This window comes from Peromyscus maniculatus, chromosome 4, assembly GCF_049852395.1.
Source record: "Peromyscus maniculatus bairdii isolate BWxNUB_F1_BW_parent chromosome 4, HU_Pman_BW_mat_3.1, whole genome shotgun sequence".
In the NCBI taxonomy this organism is placed as follows: domain Eukaryota; kingdom Metazoa; phylum Chordata; class Mammalia; order Rodentia; family Cricetidae; genus Peromyscus; species Peromyscus maniculatus.
In genome coordinates, this window is record NC_134855.1 from 128,689,045 (window position 1) to 128,714,271 (window position 25,227).

Below are 25,227 nucleotides of genomic sequence, written 5' to 3' on the forward strand. Positions count from 1 at the left end.
CAACTTACCTGGGATCAATCAAAACTGGGAGACACTACTAGAGGACCCTGGGCGCCCTAAGAGGTCCCCTTAGCTTCACTTCTAAGCAAACCAACCGGATGGCTGTTTGGTCCTAAAATACCCTTACCAAAAGTTTTCACACTGACACTGTTAAGCAATTAAAGCAGAAAAATAAAATAATTAAAGTAGAGAAGAAACTCCCAGGCCACTTCATCAAAAAGAGTAACCAACAGAAAAGTGGGTTTTATATTATTTATTATCATCAAAATTAAGACCAGTGTATAAACAGACTTGCCAAGAAATAAGCAACTCTGAGCTTATTACATTAGCACAAACATCAACAGGTCGCTACTCACATCTGTAGGTAGAAAGGTAATGAACCAAGCCATAAAAAGGGCATTTCTAAAGCACACTGCAGGTACAGACTCACTGGGTCACCCAATTCTAGTGGAGGAGGTAGTCACAGCAAGAAGCCCAATGAAATCCTCTTGGCCACTGAAACAGGAGTCTTGAAAACCCTCTGGCATGAAAAGAGGCTGAGCCACAGCATGTAGAGGTTGGGAGGACACCCTTTACTATGGAGGAAGAGTCCAGGTATTCCCACACATCTCACATGACCCTGAGAACAAAGTTTCAGCTTGCACGATCCCAGCCAGCAACCTCAACACACCTGCACTGGCACTTCCACGCCATCCCCAACAAGCCTGACCCCACTTTAGAATGAAGACACTGAACGTGGCAGAAAGAGCCGACTGCAACAGAAAGGTCCCTGCATAGCTAATCCCATATTCTAATCAAACCCTGAGCCCTGGGACAAGTGTAGGAAATTCTCCAAGTCCTGGAGATTTTGTGTACTTAGCATGAAATTTTGTTAAAGAGAAATGGCTTTCTGTGAACTGTCTTTCCCACAGCAGATAAACTGTTTCCCTCTAAAAGTGACATCAAGTCCAGGTGGGAGGCACCTCTTGGAGACCCACACCTTCTCCAGGTTGCAGCAGCTACTCCCACACTTCCAAGGACTAACAGGAACAGAAGGACAAAGCTATGTCCATGGATCCTTCCAGACCTATGGTAGCTGAGTGTGATGATTCCTGGCATGCACAGTGGGAGCAGCTGCTGGGCTGACTAAATAGACTGGAGGCTGAGTTTGCAGATGAAGGGCGATCTGAAGGAACCCAGGTACAGATGTCCATCATGTTCATGTGCCTCACTCACATAGGTGACCACCAGTCCATCAGGATCATGCAGGCTTCTCCGGAAGGCACCACTGTCACTGAGTTCTAGGACCAGGCTATACCGTGGCACAAACTTCATCACCGTCTCCTGGCTGAACAGCTGGAAAGGAAGTATCAGAGATGAGAGCTTACCTTCTTTTTTTTTTTTTTTTTTAGAGCCTAATACACTTTTTTTTTTTTTTTTTTTTTTTTTTTTTGGTTTTTCGAGACAGGGTTTCTCTGTGTAGCTTTGCGCCTTTCCTGGAGCTCACTTGGTAGCCCAGGCTGGCCTCGAACTCACAGAGATCCGCCTGGCTCTGCCTCCCAAGTGCTGGGATTAAAGGCGTGCGCCACCACCGCCCGGCTTACACTTATTTTTTATTTCATAATTAATTTAATTTTACATATCAGCCATGGATTCCCCTGTCCTCCCTCCTCCCGAACCCCATCTCTGCCCTCGCCCCAATCCACTCCCCATTCCCATTTCCTCCAGGGCAAGGACTCCCCTGGGGACTCAGCTCAGCCTGGTAGATTCAGTTGAGGCAGGTCCAGTCCCCTCCTCCCTTCACCTAGGCTGAGCAGAGTGCCCCAGCATTGACCTTAGGTTCCAAAAAGCCAGCTCATGCACTAAGGTCAGGACCCGGTCCTACTTCCTGGGGTCCTCCTAAATAGTTCAAGCTAATCGACTGTCTCACTTATCCAGAGAGCCTGATCGAGTTCCATGGTGGCTCCTCAGCTATTAGTTCATAGTTTATGTGTTTCCACTAGTTTGTCTATTTGTCCCTGTGCTTTTTCCAATCATGATCTCAATATCTCTTGCTCATTTAATCCCTGCTCTCTTTTGTCAATTGGTCTCCTGGAGCTCCACCTGGGGCCTGGTCATGGATGAGAGCTTACCTTCTGACTGGGAGCAAACTGATCATACAACTTCTCATCATCTAAGAGTAGCCCAGCATCCTGGGGAGAGGGAGGTCCCATAGTGCAGGGGCAAAAATCATGTTCCCCACTCCCATGCAGATCAGACCAAGGAGGCCAAGCCTGCATAGGGACAGTGATGACTTAGCTAACCACAGAAAAATGCAAGATCACATGCCAAGAGATCACTGCACTGAAGTCAAGCTGAAAACCATCTCTGTCCACCAGAACACTGGGTCAAAATCAGTACAGCTTAACCACAAGTCTCACACTCAAGAAATGTAAGAGGCAAATGACGAGAGTTTAAAAAGCCTTTCACGGTCACAAAAGGGCTGGGAGGTTTAAGAGAGCAAGTCCATCCTATGGTATCACCTCTGAACAAGCCCATTTTGCCGTCTTCCTTGAAACTTGGTCTGCAGTCCCTGTGGGTGTGCCCCTGTACAGAGTGCTGAGCTGGGTACCCGTGAGCACAGCTACAAACAGATGTAGCCTTGTGGGGCTCATAGAAAGTTTAAGCAGAGAAATCCCATGGAGGGACACGATTTCTGGCAATGGAGAAAGACAGTGGAAAAGAGCAACTTGTGTTGAGTTTAGAACCAGGCCTGAGTCTTCTTTCTCAGATAGGAGCGACGGCTACACCATGGTTGTACTTGGAGGAACTTATTAAACAGTGAACATGTCTATGCATGGTGGCAACCACCTATAACCCCAGCACGGGAGGGGCAGAGGCTGGCAGAAAGCGAGTTCTAGTCAAATCTAGGCAGTTATGTAGTAAAATCCTGTCTCAAAAACAAAGGAAATATATGCAAGACAAGGTGACCCAGGCATCTCACTACAGTGAGACAAGGGAGGTACAAAGACAAGGGGAGCTAAGAAAACTAGAATAAAGCCATGAGTTCAGTTATGCTACAGGTAGTCTGCATACACTACAGCTTTAAATTTTGAACTAGTATGATCAAGAAATGCAGGTGTAAGCATATGCTTGCACTTCCTAGCTTTGCTCCTGAGGAACCAATGAACAGTGCTGACCAAAAGAATGAGCACTGGCACCCAGAAGCCCAAGTACTCCCCCAAAGAAAAGGCCAATTCCAGAGCAGGGGAAATGCAATATGGATGTGTTCATTTCCTCAGAACTGAAACTTTTCCTCCTGGGGAGGGGAGAGGGGCTCCTAAGATCCAAACCAAGGAGTCATGAGACTCACAGGGTGTGAAGGAGGGCAGAAGCAGGTCGAAAGAGCCACCGTAGACAGAGAGCGGCAGGACTACCAGGTAAGGTGGCCTCTGAAGTCAAGAAGGTAAAGTGACAGAAATACTCAGAAGCAAGGAAAACAAAGAAAGAGAGGAGGGAGACTCAAGTGTTTCAACTGTATTTTTGGCTAAAGAACAAAACCTGTTTACAGTACTAGGGGAGTCCCTTCGCCAGCAAGTGCTTACCACTCAGGCACCCAGGTAAAAAGCCAAAAGTGGCAGCACACACCCGGTGCTGGGGATGTGCAAACAGGCAGATCCCTGAGGCTCAAAGGCTGGCCAGCCTTGCCCACCTGCTGAACCTCAGATGAGAGACCCTGTTTCACAAAAGAAGGTAGACAGTTCCAGAGGACTGACCCTATGGTTGACATCTAGCCTTCACACACATGCACACGCCTAAGCATGAACACACATGTGCTTAAAAGTAGGTGTGACAGGTACCAATATTCTAACTGGAACTGAGGTCTGAGCGCTAATCAGGCCAATGGAAACAGACCATTAGACTCATCTCCATCTTGCTTTTTGGAATCGGTTTTCATAATTACCTTAAAAATCAGTCTCTTAATAAAAGGCTTCTCAGATAAGAAATCCAACATGGAAAACCCGGGGTTAGCACGAATTGTCGCAGCAGCAACCCAGTACCCGCCGGAGCTGCTGGGCCGGATATTGTCAGGAAATCCAGGCATGTTCTCCACAAACATATCTGCCCCTCCTTTCATCAGGCCAGACACATAGACTCTGAAAAACATGCCCAAGCAGGCGATGCAAAGTAGACAAAAATTAAGGTAAAACTTTTAGCCAGGCACAAAACTGGTTTTAGTTCAAGTATCTGTACAGAAAATACTATTCATGTGTCTGTCGTGAACGCAAGCAGAGCTGCTGATACACATCTTGAGGACCACACAAGCAGGAAGAGCCAAAGTCCACCTTACAGGGGAACAGACTGCCGGCTATACAGAAGGCATGAACTCAAGACATCCATTCCCCTTGTTTCTATCCCACCACAGGCCCTGACTGACAGCTCTGTTCACACCACACACACACACACACACACACACACACACACACACACACACACACACACACACCTACCTTCGTATCCTGGCCATGGATGTCTCTGCCACCAGAACAAAGTCTTCCTCAGGAGACAGCTGAACTCCATTGGGGAACCGCAACTGGTCCAACAAAACCTTCACTTCTTTCGTCACAGTGTCGTACTCCAGCAGGCTGTGGAAGGCCCAACACAGCAGTCACACAGGGGAAGAGCCCAAGACCTCCTGTGGGCTTGGGGCAAGGGAAAGTGACTCAGCCTCCCACTGGGGGGATAGAACCCATGTCAGGGATCCGTATGAGCCTGGTCCCAAGCTGGCTAGTAAGGGCCCTCCCTGTCCACACCAGATCCAGCATCCCCTTACTGACTAGAGAACTAGGTCAGCACAATGAAGGCCAGCACACCGGCCTTTAGAGGCATGACCTGAAACCTAGGCCTGCTGGGGGGCCTCACCCATTCTGTCTAGAACCCCCTCGGATAGACAGACTTCATTTGCTCTGAGGAAGGGAGATCATACTGAGCCATCACATGACTCCAGAGTCGTGTTCCTAGACACTGACACCCTGTACTGAGACCCTACTGCGGCTTCCAGCAGAAACAGGTCTGCTGCCCGTCCCCTGGGGCTAATCTACTCATTGAGGGGAAGGCCTGAAAGGAGCACTTGCCGCCCATCATCAGTGCCCTCCATCACCAGGAGCAGGTAGTCCCGTCTCTGCCACTTGCTGCTGGAATCCGTGAAATAAATCTTCCTCCCGTCGCGAGTGACAGTGAGATCATTCACAAAGGACATTTTCTTGCCCTCAATGGGCGTCTCTGAGGACAGCAGCAGTTTCACTGCACCTGAAGTCACAAAACATGAAAGATTCGCTCTCATTTTAGGAACTTGTTTCTTAATAATTTCACAATGTTTATCAAGCCAGCTGATGTCAAGACAAAAAGCTAAAATGAGCTTTTCAAACCCCCAGTGAGAGCAGTTATCAACCATTAGGTGACAATCTTTTTTTTTTAGACTAAACTTTACCAAAGGCAGAATTACGAAGATGGAGAACACATTTTTTAATTGATATCAACAAATTAAAAAAAAAAAAAAAAACTAGTAAGAGCAAAAAAAAATCTATTACTATCTTTTAGCTGGAGAGAAGAAAAATCAAATCTTCCATTCATCTGCTTTTACATTAAGCAACAATAGTGAGTTTTTAAAACTAGCCAGGAATGAGGGACACACTGCAGTCCTGGGTAGGAGAGGTAGAGGTTGGAGGAGGGCTTGAACTCAGTACTTGGAGGCCAGCTTGGGAATACAATGAGACCCCCAGCTCAAAACTCAAATAACATAAAGGACATAAATTGAGTGCCAAGCTTCCTATGTACACTATTATTTAACCCTGTGCAAGAATCCATAGGCAAGGTCCACTATGAATCGTTCCTACTATATGAAAAACAGGAACAAAGAGGCTATGTAACCTCCCCAGTCATAACCACCAGAAAGCAGAGGCCAGTCTGCAATACCCATGGTCAAGCCCCATGCATAGATCCTCCATAGAGAGAGCACACAGCACATATTATAATACCAGTTCTGGTTATATCACGTGCAGTCATAAGAGAGAAAGGAGAAGGAACTGTCTAAGGAGGAAAAAAAGATTCTCAGACAGGAGGATGAGGAGTAAATGTTTACAACACATCCCTTCTGAGAGCCAGTGGCTAAAACACAGAGACAGAGAAAAACTGGGCTAGGACCAAGGCAGTCTCAGAAAGGGAGTTCTCTGGTGGCCAACACAAGTATCTGCAGGCAATACCTGTGCTATTATTTAGTAAGAAAACATTGTAGTTGCCTGTAGACTACATTTAACAATCTTATTAAATATGCTTTATTTGTATACTGTTTAAAAGAGCTGAAAATATCAAAGAAACAAGTTGTCACATACGTTTCTGAGGATTTACTTCGAATAATCCCTTGTATGCATCAACCACAAAAAGAGTCCCATTGGGCCCTGCCCGGATGCCCAGCGGTCTCCCACAGGTAGGTTCATCATCTCGGGTTTCTAGGAAGATAAACAATAGGAATCAGTGGCCGCTCCAAGATTCTACCTGTGCCCTCTTCAGTATCCAAGTATCTCTTCCATAACTCCCTAAACAGACACCATGCTGTACAGAGCAAAAAACCACAGTGTTAGAAATGGACCTGCCTCTGCAGAGACTCACTGCAAGGAGCTCAACCTGGGTGCTTACTGTGGGTGCTACCACAGCATATACTTACAGAATGTATGCATTAAGGTGCTTCCTGCAAGTGCTACTGCACCACAAGGGGTGTTCACTGTCCAGTGCTCAATGTAGGTGCTGAGTACAGGTGTTGCGTGTAGAGTGGAAAGGGCAGGCTGAAGAAGCTAATACAGAGTATGAGCATGGGTGTCCATGAATGCAAAGCTTCCTAGAAAGGTACTCATTCAAATGCTGGCACAGTCAGAAGACCCTAAGTCTTTATTTTGATTTTGTATGTTTATGCTGCTTTTATTTTGAAATGAAAATGCATCATTCTTATAAAACGTGCCCAGTTATCAAAAATGGTAACTAGTCTGTGTATTGAAGTGGTAGAACACTTGCCTGGTAATCAGGAGTCCTGGAATCCACCCAAAATACCACAAAAAATAAAAATTTACAGTAAGTTAATTAATTTTAAAAAATAAGAATCCTGTGGTCCAGGTTTTAAACAGTGTGACTGTCTGCTTATGCTTCCAAAGTCTAAATGATTTAAGGGTTCTCAGACTTGAGTAACACAACTGAAATCCCTGAGGAGCTACTAAGGAATCACTCGTAAGCCCCCAACAGTCACAAAGCCCCTGTCTTTATATAAAGCAGCACCACCCACAGAGATTAAGTTCCCACAGGGCAACCAGAGACTGAATGGGATGATGAGGGGACACAGCACCAGAACTACTCAGTCACATGACCAATGCCCAACTGGAAAGCAAAGACATCAGAGTGACAACCACGGGCTGGGCACTCCAAGGCCAGATGACCACCCAGCAATAAGAAACCAAGGTGACACCACAGCGTGTCCTGTCTGCCAGATGGTCAGCAGTTCTCCAACAGTGAAAGTGACATCCGGGGGAAAGGGACAACTTTCCGAATGAGGCATCACCAACTTACTGCAAGGGCCTGAACCAAACCGGGCGATGGTCTCTATTTCCCCGTTTTCAAGTTTCACAACTCTGCCATCCGATGTGCCAGTGAACATCGCATCTGTTTACGAAAACAAAAGGGGAAGGGTCATTAAAGGCTTGGCCTAAGAGCTGTGGCCACTGTCTCTTCTATAAGGGAAGCAGTTGGGTTATATTTTAACAGCCAGAAAGGAAACGACAACTCTGAAGATGATGGAGAAATGATGTACGGGAAAATTTTAAATCCTTAAATTTTAAAGTAACAAGCCAGGCAGTGGTGGCGCATGCCTTTAATCCCAGCACTCAGGAGGCAGTGGCAAGTGATTCTCTGTGAGTTCAAGGCCAGCCTGATCTACAGAGTGAGTTCCAGGACAGCCAGGGCTACACCGAGTAACCCTGTCTTGAAAAAATAAAACAAAACAAAAATTGAAAGTAACAAAACTATGGGGGCTTCCTCAAAGGATACAACTGTCCAGAGCTGTACAAAGTCTGCACAGAGGCAGTATGAACAGACTTATGTGTGTCAAAGAAACTGATAAATAATTAATAATCCTGCAAGACAGAAAGCAATCAGCCCCTAATCAGCTGGATCACTGGTGAATTCTACCTTAAAAAATTACAGCCAAATCTCTAAAATTTGCTTCAGGAGACAGACACTGAAATAATACCTCTTAACTCATTCTATGAATTACAACTTCTGCATTGCCCTAACAAAGACATGAAGAGAAACTACAGAGCAGTATCTCACACAGATGCAAGAGGCACCCTGAAGAGACTGTATGACTCTAATGCTACAACATTCTGGAAGAGGAGACCAATGCGGAAATTTAAGTCACTAGTAGCTGAGAGTTAAAGAGGGGAAGAGAACACAGGTGAATTTTAGGACGGAGAGAATATCCTCTATGATGGCATTACAAATCCAGAGTACACAATGCCAAGGGTGAACCCTACTTAGAACAGACAGTGGAGATGATAACCCAACTATGGCAGGAGGTGGCAACAGTGGGAAGGCTGGACCTGTGTGCCGAACCCAGCACCCATTCTCTACTTTCTGTTCCATTGCTGAAGCCTAAAACAGATCTTAAAAGTTTGCTCTGGTCAAAGGCAGAAGGCTGGGGAGCTAGTCACAAATCCTAGACAGAACCTACTGTTGATTTGCTCAATAGAAAAGGTGTCAAACTGCCTTCTACATATACACGTTTATACGCACAGATTAGTGCTGCCCTCAGCCTTGGTCAGAGCCTTTCTTTGCAGTGGGTGATGGCTAATACAGACTCTTAACTGGTCAGACTGCTGAGGACAAGTGACTGCTGAGTGCTCAGCCCTCAAAAGACATCCATAGCACCCACACTCAGGAAACACCCCGGAAGAGGGGTCAGAAGGACTGTAAAAGACACAGGATGGGGACGAATGCTGTGAAATGTTGTCTTCTGCATGTGGCCTGGCTGTTACATTCATGAACTCAGAAGCTAAGGTTACCTGCACACGATGGGGCCTGTCAACATTTCATCATGGACCAGGGAGGGACTCACGAGAATCCCCTGAGGAGATACTGCAATTAGAGGCTGCTGAGGGAGGGGAGTAGTTTTCTTCAGTGATACAGCAGCCTCTGTTATGCTGCCAATGCTCTCTCTAGTAAACAGCCCCTGCCCAACTCTTTTTGCAAGCAACCCTAGTTAAGCTCAGTGGGCCATTGAAAAAAATAATAAAAACACAAACAGAAAGATGTGAAAATAGACAACTTGTTGGGAAGAACAAGACATTCAGAGGGAGTGAAAACAGGAGAAAGAGGGTAAGAGGGGTGAAAATGACCAATATTATATATGTGCTTGTGTGTGTGTGTGTGTGTGTGTGTGTGTGTGTGTACACATATATGTATATAGATACATATATATGCTTGAAATTATTTTAAAAATAATAACAAATAAATATACAAAACTGAAACCATTTTGGGCATTTTTGACAGAGAATAAACAAAGTAGGTTTTATAAATGTTGGGATCCATGCAGCCTAGTGTGGTTGATATATTGTGCACCCCAATAAACTTATCTGGGGGTCAGAAAACAGAACAGCCAGTAGACAGACATAGAGGCCAGAAAACGGTGGCATACATGCCTTTAATCCTAGTATTCAGGAGGCAGAGATCCGTCTGGAGCTCTGTGAGTTCAAAGCCACACTGGAAACCACCAGGCATGGTGACACACATCTTTAATCCCAGGAAGTGATGGCAAGAAGCAGAAAGGTATATAAGGCGTGAGGACCAAGAACTAGAACCTGGTTAAACTTTTAGCAGCAGTTCAGCTGAGATCCATTTGGATGAGGACTCAGAGGCTTCCAGTCTGAGGAAACAGGATCAGCTGAGGAATTGGCAAGGTGAGGTGGCTGTGGCTTGTTCTGTTTATCTGATCATTCAGCATTCACTCCAATACCTAGCTCTGGGTTTGTTCTTATTAATAAGACTCTTTAAGATTCATCCTACAGCCTAGCCTCAGATCAGTGTATGAATGCCTATCCAATGGGATTCTGCAAAGCAAGACCCTTGGAAATGGTTTCTCACTTGGCAAGGACCCGTAGACTTGGGGTAGTGCAGGACACTGCTAGATTCGCTTAGATTGAAGGCTCTTTTCTCTTTCACTATGTTGTTGATTCTTTGGGCAGTTTTTAGTTTCACTTTGTCAGTCACATATGAGACAGCTGTAATTTTCCCTGGAATTTCAAATCCTCCTCGAATGTTTTCCCCTAAGATTTAGCAGGGGGCTATGCTTCTCAAATTTCTTATCTGGAATTACTAACTGCAATTCCCAATCCAGGGAACTTTTCTAACTCAACAGAGGCAGTTAAAATTATCGGGTCATGCTTTCATAATTGTTCTAATGAAAAGGTAGATAGCACCACCTGTGGAGAGGGGGACTCAGAGAAAGGTACTGGCTGGAAATAATGGGTACATATAAGGAAACAACACCTGGAACATTAACCATGTCTCACAGTTTGGGGAAGGAGATTAAGGTGATGCATACAAAGAAAGGGGAAAAACCCTTAGGGATATACATAGCACCAACTGTTGAAGTTAAGTTCCCTGGACACCAAGCATATAGAATCAATGGTAGGATCTGGTATGCTCCAAGAGGAAAAAAATGCAATACGAAAGGTAGAATGGACAGATCCACCTTTACCATACACAGGAGCTTACATTGGTAGAAGAATGGTATGGTGGGATGGGAAAAGAGTGCCTCATCAAAGTCTGCCCTCTAGAGAGAGAATGAGGTAAGTAGGACCCTCCTGTAGGCGAGGGAACTATATTACAGCATATCTTACCGACAGGAAAGAATTGTTCGGGTTCAAATATTGTTGTCCTTAGAGCAATGTACCCATGTCCATAACCTTTTAATTGTGTAACCACAAGTAGCTGCCAGCTGGGCATAAGTGCTGCAAGAACAGGATCACTTAAAAACATGAAATAAAGTATGCTAATTGGTGGTTGCTCTCCTCTAGCACCTGTCCCGAGGCAGTCAGCACCTGCCACTCTCTCCCAGGATACCCTCCAAATGAAGCTGCAGCAGCAGCAGCAGGTGTCTGGATTCCAACTTGTAGCTCACATCCACAGGAATAGAAGCAGAGAGGTCCCCTTGGGTCCACACCAGATCTGGCACCCAGTATACTCAGCTCCTCAATATGGAGAATGGAGAAGGCGGACAGGTGCACTCATAAGGCAGCAAAGACCTCCAAGCAACACAAATTCTAGCTGAAATGACAGTGTTTGGCCAGAACTGATGGAACTTACTAACAGATGCCAAGACCTTTCAAGAGAAACGGAAGTTCTACCATAAAGTATTTACTCTTACTGAAAAAAATGTTTACTCTGCCAGCCATATAATAAAGCAATAACTGCAGAAATGGGCAGCTTCTGGGTCACTATGGACAAGGCACGGGCAGGACAAGAGTTTATCAAACACTTGCACAGCAATGGCCCTGGCAGGCTGAGAAACTAAACCTAGGTGCACAGCACACAATGTCCATAGCCACTGCCCAGGTAATGTAATAGACACAGGGCTGCAGCATTTCAAAGCTGCTACTCAGAAATCTTCACACCAGTCACATCTCATTAACTGTGTCCTTTCAATACTAATCTTAATTCTCACCCCAACAGACAAAAAAAAAAGAAAAGAAAAGAAAAGAAAAGGAAAAAGAAAAACCTACTGTCTGGTTGCTAGAGTCAAATTCATTATCAGGCCCAATTCTTGTTCTCAGGAAATCCATCCTGAGATGGATAGACTCGTGGAAATACTGAGAACTACTCCTCTTCACTTCAAAATAAAACCTATGCAATACAAAGACAAAGTGAGCACAGAACTGGGTGCTATCAAGTAACACCTACCTAACTAAACAAATGAATTCAATGTCAGTGTCGGCATCTGCCTTCCACCTCTGCACAACCAAGTATCCAAGTACTCTGTGGAAATTAGCTCCAAATCGCCCCATGCAGCCCAGCACAGTGGTATGCACCTTTAGTCCTAGCACTCAGGAGGCAGAGGGAGACAGATCTATGAGTGCCAGCCTGGTCTACAGAATGAGATCCAGGACAGCCAGGGATACTCAGAGACACTAGGTCTTGAAAAACAAACAAATAAAACATACAAAAATGGAATGCAAACCAGACAGAGAGAAGAGAGGGCTGTTCCTTGAGATGTTCACAGCTGAAACACAAGCCCGCAGCTCCCTAATGCCACTGCTGCTGCTCCCACTGAACCCACCCACCCTGGGCAACAGCCTCCTGGAAATCCACACTCCACAGATCCGTTTACTTACCCCCGATATTTACCAGGGACTCTGGCCCACTAAGTTGGTTTTCAAATAGCCTTTCTGCTTGTCGCAACTTGGTATTTGGTTGCAGAACACCAAACAAAAGAGGGGGTTCTTTGAAGCTGTAAGACAATACAATTGCAAGGATTTGTATATAAAAATATCCATGAAGGAAAACATTTTCTGAGGACCTATGGCATGTCTATCTCCCTGTTCTAACACACAGAATACATTCCCAAAACACCCTTGAACACCAGAAAAATAAAGATTAAGAGGGAAAATTCAAGGATATCAAAAAAGATTATAGTAGGAAATAATTATGAAAATACAAATATTGTATGTCCCCATACCCCAAACGTCCCAAGGATCTCATCACCATCCAGGGCCTCAAGACAGACTCTCTCACACCCTCTGATACAGACAGCCCTGTAGCTAGTATCTATCTATAGCTATTACTGTCTACCTGACTGGGGAGGGCTCTGTTGACCTTCCACAGCTGACTAGCTTCTTGCTTCATGTAAGGGAAGGGAGGGAGCCAGCCATGGAACAACATCCAGGGCTCATGACATCACACAGGTACATTCTACTGAACCCCAGAGCATCCTCCCCTCCCACAGAGTAACTCCAGCAACTTCCCTCCAAACTCATTCCCATCCACAGACAAAAGTGCCATGGCTCCCAGCTAGTGCTGAGGCCACTTTTAAAGAGACATGATTGACGGTCCTCCCAGGTCCTCTGCTGCCACTCTGCCCTGGACAGTATCTTCTGCCTCTTCTCTCTCATCCTACAGTCTATTCTCAATCAAGCAGCCCACTTCACATCACAGCATCTGTCTGCTGATCCCTGCAAATACCCCATCCCACTCAAACCAAAGCCCTCGGAGTGACTTCTTATGCTGCCCCGTCTGGCCCTGTGACCTGTTACCTTGTTGTTTCTTCTGTTCCCCATACCAGGCCCCCTTTGTAGGACCTTGAGTACATTAACTCTCATAAACTCCTCTTTCCTTGGTGAAGCCTATTCTTAGCACCCAATTTAAAACTGGCCACCCCCCTGGGCCTGGCCCATACCTGCTCTAATCTTTCCATTGTACTTACCATCTTCTCATGTACTTTTGGATTTGCTTTTCTGGGGTGTTTGCCTCTCTGGCCCCACTAGAAGGGATGTTATGTGGACCAGAGATCCCTTCCTGCTTCCCTCTGCTGTATCTCAAGAACCTGACAGACAGGGAGTTCCCAACACACACTGCTGAGGAGGAGGAAGAGGAGTATTTCCCATCCTGCCCTCAACCTTGCCATTCAGCGAGGCTGTTTCCTGGCCTGCTCACCGTGGAGGGGAGACAGGGGCCTGAGGGTGGCTGAGAATGTGAGGGATAAAAAGCTCTCTATTCTGCAACACAACGATTGTTCACAATAGTGTACTTTACTCCCTGTTGCCACTTCTGAGTCAGCACCACACCCGGATTAAATTGTCTTTCTTCCCTCTGCCCTGGCTCTCAACCATGACTTTCTACCAGCCATAAAGGCAAATCCTTTCAGCTTAACCAGAAAGTTTCAGGGCCAAAGGAGCAGACAGGAAGTAGCCTGCCTGCTTTGGCCAAGAGTTCAGTTCTGACCCTGACAGGCCCAACCACCAAGCTGAGCTTGCAAAGCAAACCATGTACGAGCATAAAGCCAAGACCACAGATGCTCAAAACCTCCCCAACTGGCTTAAGTCCTTCCACTCAGGAAGTTCTCAAGAAGCAATTGTGTGCTTGTCCCTGCCCACAGATAACCTGAGGACAATCTCAGTAGGGAAATACCAAGAAAATTTAAAGCCAGGCATAGTAGCTCATGCCTATTATCCCAGGACTCAGGAGGCTGAAGCTGGAAGATTGCCACAAGCGTGAGGCCAACCTGGGCTGCAAAGGGAGACCTTGTCTCAAGGGGGGGGGGGGGGGACGGGACGGGGACAGGGACAGGAAGACTTGGGTGCAAAGAGGCAAAGGGCAGGCAAGCAAGGTCCCCATGGCAGTAGTTGGCAGCAGAGGAAAGCCACCAGGAAGCCCAAATCAGATCATGTCTTGAGGCCTCGCCTAAGCCAGTGACACTAGTTCACCCTTGCTGACTCTGTGGCTGTACTGCTTACGTCCACTTATTTATCTTGTTGTTGTTGTTGTTGTTGTTATTGCAGTTTTTCAGCCAGGATCATGTTTTGCTCTTTCCTCTGAGACCAAGCTTCCTACACCCCTTTGCTAGCTCTGTCAACTCTTAAGTGTGCTGAGTCTGTCTCACACATATGTCCATGTCAGGACACAGTCCTGGGGCATGCCATCTTAGACTCCACTCCAATTTACATCTCACAGGGCCTGGGAAAGCAATTGCATTTCTACTCAGAAAGGAACAAGAGGACTGTTTTCCACAGAAGGATATGAGCGTTTCTAGGCATTTTAAAAATATTCTTAGCTGCATCTGAACCCTTCTTGCCTCATTAGGCTCCCCTACAGTACAACCAGTGCTCACCCTGTACAACTTCAAATCCTCACTGAGCTGTTTTTCTGTTTGCCATGGTCACACACCCCTTTTCAGCTAAGTTTCATCACCATTATTTCCACACACAAACTGGCCCTCCCTGAGATCAAAGGATTTCAGTCAACTCCAAACTCACATCTTCAGCTGCTGTGTGCGTCTCTGTAGCTAGAGTTTTCCTGCCTTGCCCACAGTCAGGACAAATCTCTGTCACCCACCAGTCCCACAGCCGCTCAGACCCAACCAAGTAAACACAGAGACTTATATTGCTTACAAACTGTATGGCCATGGCAGGCTTCTTGTTAACTGTTCTTATATCTTAAAGTAACGCATTTCTACAAATCTATACCTTGCTACGTGGCTCGTGGCTTACCAGCATCTTCACATGCTGCTTGTCCTGGCAGTGGCTGGCAGCGTCTCCTTCTGCCTTCCTGTTCTTTTATTTCTCCTCTGTTAGTCCCGCCTATACTTCCTGCCTAGCCACGACCAATCAGGTTTTATTTATTGACCAATCAGAGCAACTTGACATACAGACCATCCCCCAGTACAGCCAAGTGCAGACCATCTCAGACACCTGCACTCAGGCCCATGGTGCTAATCATCCTCTATGCAAACCTGCTGAGTAACGCCACAAGGAACCCAAGAAGGGCTCCCACAGGACATACATTAACATCCCACAGCACGTCTCCCCTTCACAAGACTGAATCTAACCTGGCTTCTGACTACCAGCGATACACACTGTTTACTTCCCTACCTTACTCAAGGAGACCTGGGTCAGTTCTGCTGGGAGGAGATTGAGACAGTTTTCTACACGTTAAGAAGGGCTTTTGAGAAGACTACCAGATGTCCTCAGGCCCGAGGCTCAAACAGGAAATGTGGAAGAGTACCCCCGGCATACAGATAATTAGAACCAACCCCTCAAGCTGACTAGGTCAGCATTCCTCCTGGATCGTAAGATACAAGCTAATCCCATTTCCATAGCACTATGCACCTTTATTTGTAGTCAGTGATTACTTGGGTTTTTGGTTTTTACAAGTGTGGGGGACCAAATCAAGGGTCTTTGCACTTGCTAGGTAAGTACTCTATCCATATCCCCCAGGCCCTTTAGTTACTAAAGTTTGGCAATTCTAAATCCAATAAACAAGGTAACTCTTGCCCACATGTTCATCTAAGATCAAACTGTGTCCTCCCTCATCTCAGAAATCTGGTAGACACCTACCTTAGCTGCTGAACATATTCTTAGTGAGTTGAATCCACTATAAAATCTTAATTTTTATATATAAAACACCAACACATTATTCAGTTGTATATATTATCTTTGCTCCATAGTTAGACAAAGTTCTTGTATGAAGTCCTTTTGAAAGCTTTACAAGAAGTACTAACTCATCTAAAATAATTTACAGATGGCTTCACTCCCACTAGCATCTCCAAAGGCTTTGGCATGATGACTTGGAGTTTTGTTACTGCAGAATCTGTGTGAATTTCCTATGTGAATTTGTCAAACTTACTCAACCAAATGGAAGAGCTAAGATTTCCTTTGATTTCTAAAGGTGGGAGATACAAAATGATTAGGAAATTAGAGGCTAAGGGAGTTGAGAGAGCTCCTTCACAAAAAGCTCAACCTACCTCCTTCCATTTTTTCCAGGCCAAACCACACAACCATTCTACAACCAGCCCAAGTTCAACATCAGCAAACACCAATAAAAGCCTGACTCTGTCCTGCTCTGACTACAAACATGAGTAAGGGGTTAAGGGGTTTCCAAGTTACAATAGACTGATTCCTCACAGACCTCCACTGGTGAATTATAACTTAGCAAAAACAGAATACTAATTACAGATCTTAAAAATTAATTATTAACAAAAATTACATAACGGATTTAAATCACTGCAGTGTGCCTCTACTACTTCAAATGAACTAAGGCCAGTTATTTCTAACACTTCAGCTTCTTTAATTCTGATTTCTATAGCTGGTTTCTGTCACAATGGCAGGGACGATTTCACAGGTATTGAGTTATAGCTAATTCAACATGAAACCCAAATACTAAAGAAGTAGAGCTCTCCTACTCATAACCAAGTTCCAGACCACACTGATCTACTGTACACCCCCACTGGTAGGGGAACCCTTCCCAAGACTGCTGGGCACTTACCTGATACTCTGAGGATCTATAGGGGACTCCAAGAGCATCACAGCTCCAAGCAGGGGAATGGCAAGGGAAAGAGCCAGCATCAGGAAGGTGGTTCGGAAAACTCTGCCACTGAAGGAGCTGTCAGAAAGAAAACAAGAGTGGCAGTGAGCACAGCCACACACGGTGACAAACCTGTCAACTCTGGATGCCTGCTCCGAAGCAAACCGCTCACCCAGTTCCTCTGCTCACCAAGTTTTCCACTGCAAGGTCACTGACTTTGTGATGCATGGTTAAACTTGAGTGGTTTGTCAACCTTGGCAGACATGACTATTTCTTTGTGCAAAATCCTGCAGCTCTGTGAAACACTCTGGTCATTTATAGTCCAGATATTCTTTCTTCTAGTAGAATTTCAAGGAAAAACTCAAAAAATTGACGAATACAAAATGTAAATGGGAGAGCCAGCACAGCCCACAAAACTGTAATCCCAGGTCACACTTAGAAGTCCAACAAAGGAGGGTTATAAGCTGAAGGCCAGCAGGACTACAAGATCCTGACTCAGAAAAGATAGGAGAAAAGACTTTCAGTGATGTGATGGACATAGTCACATATAGAGAAGATGAGCAAAGAGAGAGAGGAGGGTGGACTGAGATTTTCATGAAGGGAACAGGAGTCCTGCCAACTCTCTGAGCCCCTAATATCTGGCACATTTTGCACCACCCCATTTTAGGAATCAAAGAAAATCCTTGCTCTTCCTTTGGTGGAATTTGGTAGATGTTCCTGGGGAATTCATATAGATTATGCAGTTAAAATTCCAAAAAGCTATTTACCAGTCTAAGAGGTGCTTTTGGAATCTGGGTAGCTTTAAGACAAATGACAGCAATAACTAGAACTCCTCACACACATTGTCATTCTTATCTGGTTTTTAAAAAGTGACAATCTTCAGCTTCTTGCTACATAAACCTCATAGAATCATTATCTGCTTATATAAATTACATTGTAATTTTATTAAACACTTGACATCAAGGTTAACTTAAAAGGGGTGGCAATATAGTGTGTAAAGGCTCTTGCTGCCAAGGCTGAAAACCTGAGTTCAATCCCCAGAACCCGCAGGGCAGAAAGAGAGAACTGCATGTACACTGTGGCATGCATGCCTACATACCTATACTCATTCACACACACACACACACACTTTTTTTTTTTTTTTTTGCTTTTTCAAGACAGGGTTTCTCTGTGTAGCTTTGCGCCTTTCCTGGGGCTCACTTGGTAGTCCAGGTTGGCCTCAAACTCACAGAGATCCGCCTGCCTCTGCCTCCTGAGTGCTGGGATTAAAGGCGTGGGCCACCACCACCTGGCCCCACATTCTTTTTTAAAAGATTAAATTGAGCAAATTTAAAAAAACTAAAATCATGAGCTTATTAGAAAGTTTCTATCTGTAAAATTTAAATGTAGACTTAAAAAGAAAAATGAGGAGTCCTACTTAATAGAACAGATTGAAAGGAAGGGTTTTGGCTTTGACAAGCAATGTCCACTGCCAAACTGGAAGGACATCAGCAGAGCAGAAAGGACTTTAGGCCTGCTTTCACCATTAGCAATTAGCAGAGTGGAAGATGCCTGGACCCAGAGCCCTTAGGGTTTAAAACATTGTAAAAGGTCATGACGCTATATCTCTTCAAGAGTCATGTTAACCACACAACGTGTGACTTTTAGTAACCAGCCTCCCTCTCTGACCTGCAATGAGGCAACTTTAACCCAGAATCCTTCATTCTATGGTTTCTTGTTAGCAGCCGCCAGTTGTCCAGCAATTCTGTACAGCTCTCTCGGTTTCTGAGGCGTCAGCTTGCAGTCCCCATGTTGGTCCTTTTCCACCACTATCAGCCGCTCCAGGGGTTGAAGGACTAGACAGGCCACACTCTTGAAGCCTCTACTGATGTGGCTGGGCCTGATGCTATTTCTCTTAAGTCCTCCATAGATCTTGGTCCTAGAGCCAACGCTATCACCAGCCCAGAGTTACAGGTGCTGCAGTGTGGAAGCAGCTTGTGTGTAAAACCAGTTCTCAGAGCATGATCTTTATGTTTGATCAGACTGCCTGTGTCCACTCTTCAGGGACCTTTAGTTTCCCAGACCTTTGGAGGAAAGCTATCAGGGGTCTGATGAACTCCTTCTGGTTTAACTCTTCTACAGTAACACGAGGCATCATGGAGTCTCTGTGCTGCCCATTAGGGGAAAGGGACAACTTCTATTACTTGGCATAAGATCTTTCAGGTTCATTCATGTACTCATGTTATACAATATATCAGTATTACCCCCTTTTTTTGTTTTTACTGGTATAAGACAACCCACCTTCCAGTATGTGTGTATGTACCAAACATGCTTATCTACTCATCTGTGATGATAAATTGTGTACCCTAATAAAATTTGCCTAAAGATCAGAGAACAGAACAAGCCACTAGGTTAAACATAGAGGCCAGGCAGTGGTGGCACACACCTTTAATCCTAGTACTCGGAAGGCAGAGATCCATCTGTATCTCTGTGAGTTCAAAGTCACCCTGGATTACATGAGATTGACTTAGTCTAGGAGAGAAACAAAGCCAGGCAGTGGTGGCACACACCTTTAATCCCAGCACTTGGGAATCACATACCTTTAATCCCAGCATTAGGAAGGAAGTAATATGGCTGGGTGGAGAAAGGTATATAAGGCGTGAGGAGACAGGAACTAAGGTCTTTTTGGCAGAAGTCCTTTCAACTAGAGGCTTTCCAATGAAGCCCTTTTCGTCTGAAGCTCTTTTGGCTAGAGAGCTTTTTCGGCTGAAGACTCAGAGGCTTTCAAACAGAGGGTTCGTGGAGCTGGCGAGGTGAGAAGTAGCTGTGACTTGTTCCTTTGTCTCTCTGATCTTTCAGCATTTACCCCAATATCTGGCTCCAGGTTTTTTATAAGACCATTTTAGCAATTGGTGTTATACTCATTCACTTATGGACATCTGTGAGTGAATGGGGAAATGGGTTCTTTCACATAGTGTAACTGTGACTACTTATTGGATAAAAGGTGTCTTAACGGGATGATGAAAGTAACTGACCAACACTGCAAACACTGTAAATCCACTGAGCTTCACACATTAAAATGGTTACTTGTGTGTTTCATGAATTACATCTCAACAAAAAAGATGTAAATTTATACAGTGGTAAATTGTTGCAAAACTCCATCACTTTATAAGACAAAAAACACTAAATTAGAGATTTTAAGTAAACATGATTTGTTCCCACTAAAGGAAAAGAAACTAAAAATCAGTGACTTCTCTATGCAAAACCCATACCAAAGCCTGGAGCACTGTATCAAAGTGATTTTCTTGAAGCGGCCTAAAGCTTTTTACCACAATAGAAATAAACTGAGGTATCTGTTCAAAAAAGTAGGGCTGGTTACAAGTACCAATGACAGAAAAAACGGCTGTTAAAAACAAGAGTCCCAAAGAGAGACAAACACATTCAAAGCACCCAGGGAACACGATACAGTCCAACCAGGATATTCTTCTTGTCCTTTAAAGGATGCTGATGCAATCCTCTACTTCATCTGAAACAGCGGGGGAACACTATAATCCCAGATCTGTGGTTTTTGGTTGGCATTAACCACAATAAGCATGAAAATCTAACAAAGTACAGTCTCTTTTTTTCACTGCCTAACAAAACAAATTCTCCTAATCTGTGTCTGACTTACACGAACTCCTTTACCACACTGCTCCTAGCATGGGAAGAAGGGTGTTAGGAATGGAGCCCAGAGCCATGCACATGCTAAGCATGCACTGTCCCATTAAGGTACATTTCCAGTCCTGTATCTTACATTTCAAAACTCTTAACTTAGTGACCTGATTCGGAGTATGTGACAATATGCTTGGGTCACTGTCCCTTCACATCATGGCAAAAGGTTCAATTGTGTCCAAAGTAAGTTCAGCCAGGACTCAACACACCCGGGCTTACAGCTGGAAAAATAGCCAAACTTCCAGAGATGACACACAATGAGTGTCCCACATCTCCCACCTTGTCAGGATCTGGGCAAGCACCTTCTATTATTTTCTTTCTGTTGTCCTAGTGATGGAACCCAGGACCTCTTACATGTTAGGCCAACACTCTTACCACTGAGTGACATCACCAGCCCCTTGACAAGACTTGCTGGGATCTGGTACTGCCAGTGTCTTACAGTTAATAGGATCAAAACTGGAGAAGTTAGAAGTCCCCTGTTGGGTGTTCCCAACTGAACTCCTCAATGAAGACAATCTTCACAGTTTTGTTTGTTTGGTTGGTTTGGTTTGGTTTTGGTGGGAGATTGGGGGGGTTGTTTGTTTGCTTGTTTTGATACAGGGCTTCTCCATTATGTAGCTCTGGCTGTCCTGGAACACAATAGATAGACCAGGCTGGCCTCAACCGCACAGAGATTCACCTGCCTCTGCCTCCAGAGTGCTGGGATGAAAGGCATGCACCTGACATATTTACCGCTTTAAACAATGCCTGGAGATTCTGGTCTATGGGGCCAGAGTGGGCCTGGAAACCCATTTTTCCCTCAGTTGTTCCTGATAAACAGTTGGACACCACTAATCTTATCCAACTTCCTCCTGGACTTTATTATCCAGCTTCTACTAGTAATTGTGCTGGTCAAGTTTTAAGAAAACTCTGAGCACCACGATGAAAATAAAGTAGACACTAACGAGGCATAGCTACGAAGCACTTGAGATGGAGAGAGCTTGTCACATAAATGAGGCAACCTGCTCTTGCACTCTTATTCTGCACACACTTACTGTAACCTAAGATTAACTTTTGACCAGATATCCCCACTACTGATCCTGGGAATTCAGTCCACTTCCAGCCCTCCATGTTTTCTCCATGTTGGCTTTCCTCAAACTGTGCACCTGCATAACTTTAGCCTAAAGAAAGAACTACACTCTTCATCTCTGTTTTCACTTACACACTTCCAGCCTATAATCACATAATCAGAAAAGCTAGCAACTTATTTTCCAAGTGCAGCTTGAGCAACCTACTTGTTTGTCCAAATCTCTTAAGAAGAGCCTAGAGCAATGCCTTCTCCCTTGAGGACATGGGCATCCTGAATTGCCTGCAGTCTCTATGGGAAAGGGCACAGTCACCGTGATGCAACCAGTTTGGATAACTTACAAAATCCTCTGCCATTTCACCCACTCAATTTGAAGGGTATTCTCTAACTCTCCCTGTATGTGCACACCAGGCCACCATCAGATAAAAAGACACCAAGAATCCAAGAATGAACTGTGAACTCTGCAGAAAAAAATCTATAGGCTCCAAATCCATGGGGTTCGAGCAACCTTGGGTGCCAAGGAAGCTCAAAAGCCAAATAGCAACAAGTCTCATCTTTTAAAGTGATGAAACCTCAAATTTGCTCATTTTTCACATTCCTTCCTCCTAGAATCATTTTTTCATTAAAAAGCAAGAAATTAATGCCTTAATTGAGCAATTAAGAAAAATAAGTTAGAAGACCCATTTGAAGACACACTCGGGCAATGCTGGGATGAAAACATCATCATCTCCCCCAACTCCCCTGTTCTCAGTCTTAAACTGGAAAACGGGAATTAGGCCTGACAGACACTTTTACTCTAAAAGGCCTCAGAAGCTTACTGAAAACACTGTTGTCAAATTCTGAATGAATCCTTCACTCCTGGGTACATGCATTAAAAACTAAGGCCTTCTCTTCCTTGATAGAAGGGTGTTTCAAAAGATAATTTCATAGTGTAAGGATCACTTTTTCAACACAGTTCCTGAAGCATTTGGGGAACCAATGTCAAACAGTGATTCTGAAGGGCAGCAGCATGGGAAATGCCTCACTCATCTGTGTCCCACACTGAATAAAAGGGCTGAACAATCAAATTCCGATGTGTAGCTCATTCAGATATTCAGAAGCCTTAACACCAAAGCCCACTCTGAAGGCATGGTTCTAAAAGATGCTTCTCAGTCACTGTCCAACTGCCAGCTCCACCCTTCGTTACTGTAACTTCGTTCATACCATCTCACTCACAGTGACCTCAACAACCGCTCCAGTCAAATGGCAATGCTGCTTTTCCTGCAAGCCGGGAAACTTTCCAAAGTACTGCGCAGGGCCCCTCCACTATTACATCTGTTTTCCTTCTTCTATTCTGACAACTCAACAGTCAAGTTTCCACCACTCCATTCCGAGGCATGTCTAGCATTTTAACATTGCAATCCCTCATTTTCATCTGCAGATCACACTCAACTGTGTAATCAAACTTAAAAAAAAAAAGAAAGAAAGAAAGAAATCTCCTAATGTTTTAGGTCAGTTCATAATTTTGCGTTAGGCTTGCAGGTTTTTGCAAGTCTGAAGTTTGCTCTAACTTTCTGTTTGCTTATACTTTCTTCAGATTCCTTGCTGTCTTTATTTTCTGCACTAAAAGACAAACACATGACCTTAGGTGAACTAGATAAGCGTCCTACCTATGAGCTCCCAACTTCCAGATTTCTTTACTTCACAAAACTTCTCTGACTCACATTCAACCCTAGACCCTTACAGTAATCAAGATGATAACTGGACAAACTACCAGACATTACTACAAAAATACAGAGCTGCTGCTGCTGAAAACAGGAATGTTATAATAGTAAGGGCAGAAAGGAAGGTGGCTGACAAGAACTCACTTTAGAAGCAACCATTAAGGATCACTAATGAAAGAGAAAAAATACTAAGAAACATATTTACAAACAGAAAGTCAAACAGTGTAAGCACAAATGGAAGACGCTAGACAAGATCAGGTGGAAAGAGACAATTTGCATCTAATTTGTAGTCAGAAAGGAAGATATCCCCACAGAGAACCTTAAAAATAAAATCAAGATAATTAAATATGTCCCTTTGCCTGGAGGCCACAAATGTCACAGCAGCTGTTCTAGATAGTAGGCCCATCTACCAAGGGCCCCCAGGTACAGGGTGCGCCAGGCTTCAAAGCACCGTACCTCTCAGAGTACCAGGGTACTCTACTCCATCCTTTTTCTCCTAGTTTCTGCAGTCAGGTTTGGCCACTCCTTGCTTATCCATCCTAAAGATTCACCATTAATTAGTAATTAATTCGCAATATCCACAACAAGCATGGTGAACAATTTGTCCCAAAGCTACACACACTTAGTAAAGCGCGTCCTAGATAATGGCAACCTAAGATGGCTGGTCTCCTTAGTCAAGACCCATACTATCACTTTCTGGTTCTTTCACAAACTCCTTTCCAAAGCCAAAGCATGTTTTGTGTTTATCTTATTATCATTAGTCAATAAAGCTGACCATCAGAAGCAAAAACTGTCTCTCATCCAGTATGTACCACACCCCTCATGACACTGCTAGTGACCAAATACATACTTCCAATTTTTCTATCACGTAAGTTAATTCCACCACTTTTAAGGCTGATCTAGAAATTCAAAATATAAAATCCACATCACAAAACTGAAAAGTGAATTTTAAATGTCTTATATTAGGGTTTAAGGAGCATGCTTCAGCTTTTGGCCAATAGAACATTCTTAAATACAGGAAGACTGGGGGGAGGGGGGACCCTTTAGAGATATACTAATCGTCAGTAACTACTGTCCCTATCAGAAAAACTGCCAACAATGTCATGTCGGTTCTCTACTCCGTGGTGAGGACTTCAGACTGCGCGGCGGCAGTAGGTGCAGAAGAGGCTCTTCGCAGAAGGAAGATCCCGCATCTTTTCTGACTTCCCTTCAAGAAAAGGAAAAACGGGAACACAAAAGTGGCAGGCAGGGCAGTGGCCAGGTGGCTGTCCCAGGAGTATCAGAGGATCCAGCAAGGACATGTCGGGAAGATGCCAAAAGGCGATGGCTCCAGCGGCTGGGGTGTAAGAAGGGACGGGGAAGGCCCGCGAGCACTGACAGCCCGGGTGCGCGCGAGCCCTCGCCGGGCAGATGCGTCCTGCAGGTCAGAACCCGGGTCCTCGGTCAAAGTGGGGTTAACCAAGAGGGTTCTCGTCCACGGAGAGGAGGGTCCCAGTCCAGGTTCGGCCTACCTGCCCTCCTTGGCCTCCGGGGCCTGGCCCTCGTCCGTGACGACCTGCGGCCGCAGGGGCCGGCGCTGCCGCAGCCCATCTGCCTCGTTCATCTTGCAGCCGCACCACGGGCTCCACCGCCTCAGTCGGCACTGAGTCGCACGAGTTCCAGGACCGCCCCCCACCCCGCACCGCCCCCGCGCCC

The 25,227-nt window shown here is 45.0% G+C and overlaps 1 protein-coding gene and 1 pseudogene across 1 annotated transcript; both read right to left on the reverse strand.

Moving 5' to 3' along the window:
* Positions 1-238: 238 nt before the first annotated feature.
* Positions 239-25,227, reverse strand: Apmap (adipocyte plasma membrane associated protein). The gene is made up of 9 exons (XM_006985531.4): positions 25,044-25,227; positions 17,035-17,151; positions 12,390-12,505; positions 7,573-7,665; positions 6,351-6,467; positions 5,094-5,268; positions 4,470-4,604; positions 3,923-4,115; positions 239-1,335 (listed from the first exon to the last, which is right to left on the reverse strand). The coding sequence occupies exons 1-9, from the start codon at positions 25,133-25,135 to the stop codon at positions 1,126-1,128; spliced, it is 1,248 nt and encodes a 415-aa protein (XP_006985593.1). The 5' UTR covers positions 25,136-25,227; the 3' UTR covers positions 239-1,125.
* LOC143273021 (small ribosomal subunit protein eS19 pseudogene) lies at positions 17,158-25,037 on the reverse strand (annotated as a pseudogene).

Bases quoted from the DNA above. Each gene is read 5' to 3' on its own strand.
- Apmap (XM_006985531.4), bottom strand. From the start codon at position 25,135: ATGAACGAGGCAGATGGGCTGCGGCAGCGCCGGCCCCTGCGGCCGCAG. The intron at 12,506-17,034 runs GTAAGTGCCCAG...ATTGTCTTACAG, and splicing joins ATAGATCCTCAGAGTATCAG to CTTCAAAGAACCCCCTCTTT. The intron at 7,666-12,389 runs GTAAGTAAACGG...TTTCGTAAACAG, and splicing joins GTCCCTGGTAAATATCGGGG to ATGCGATGTTCACTGGCACA.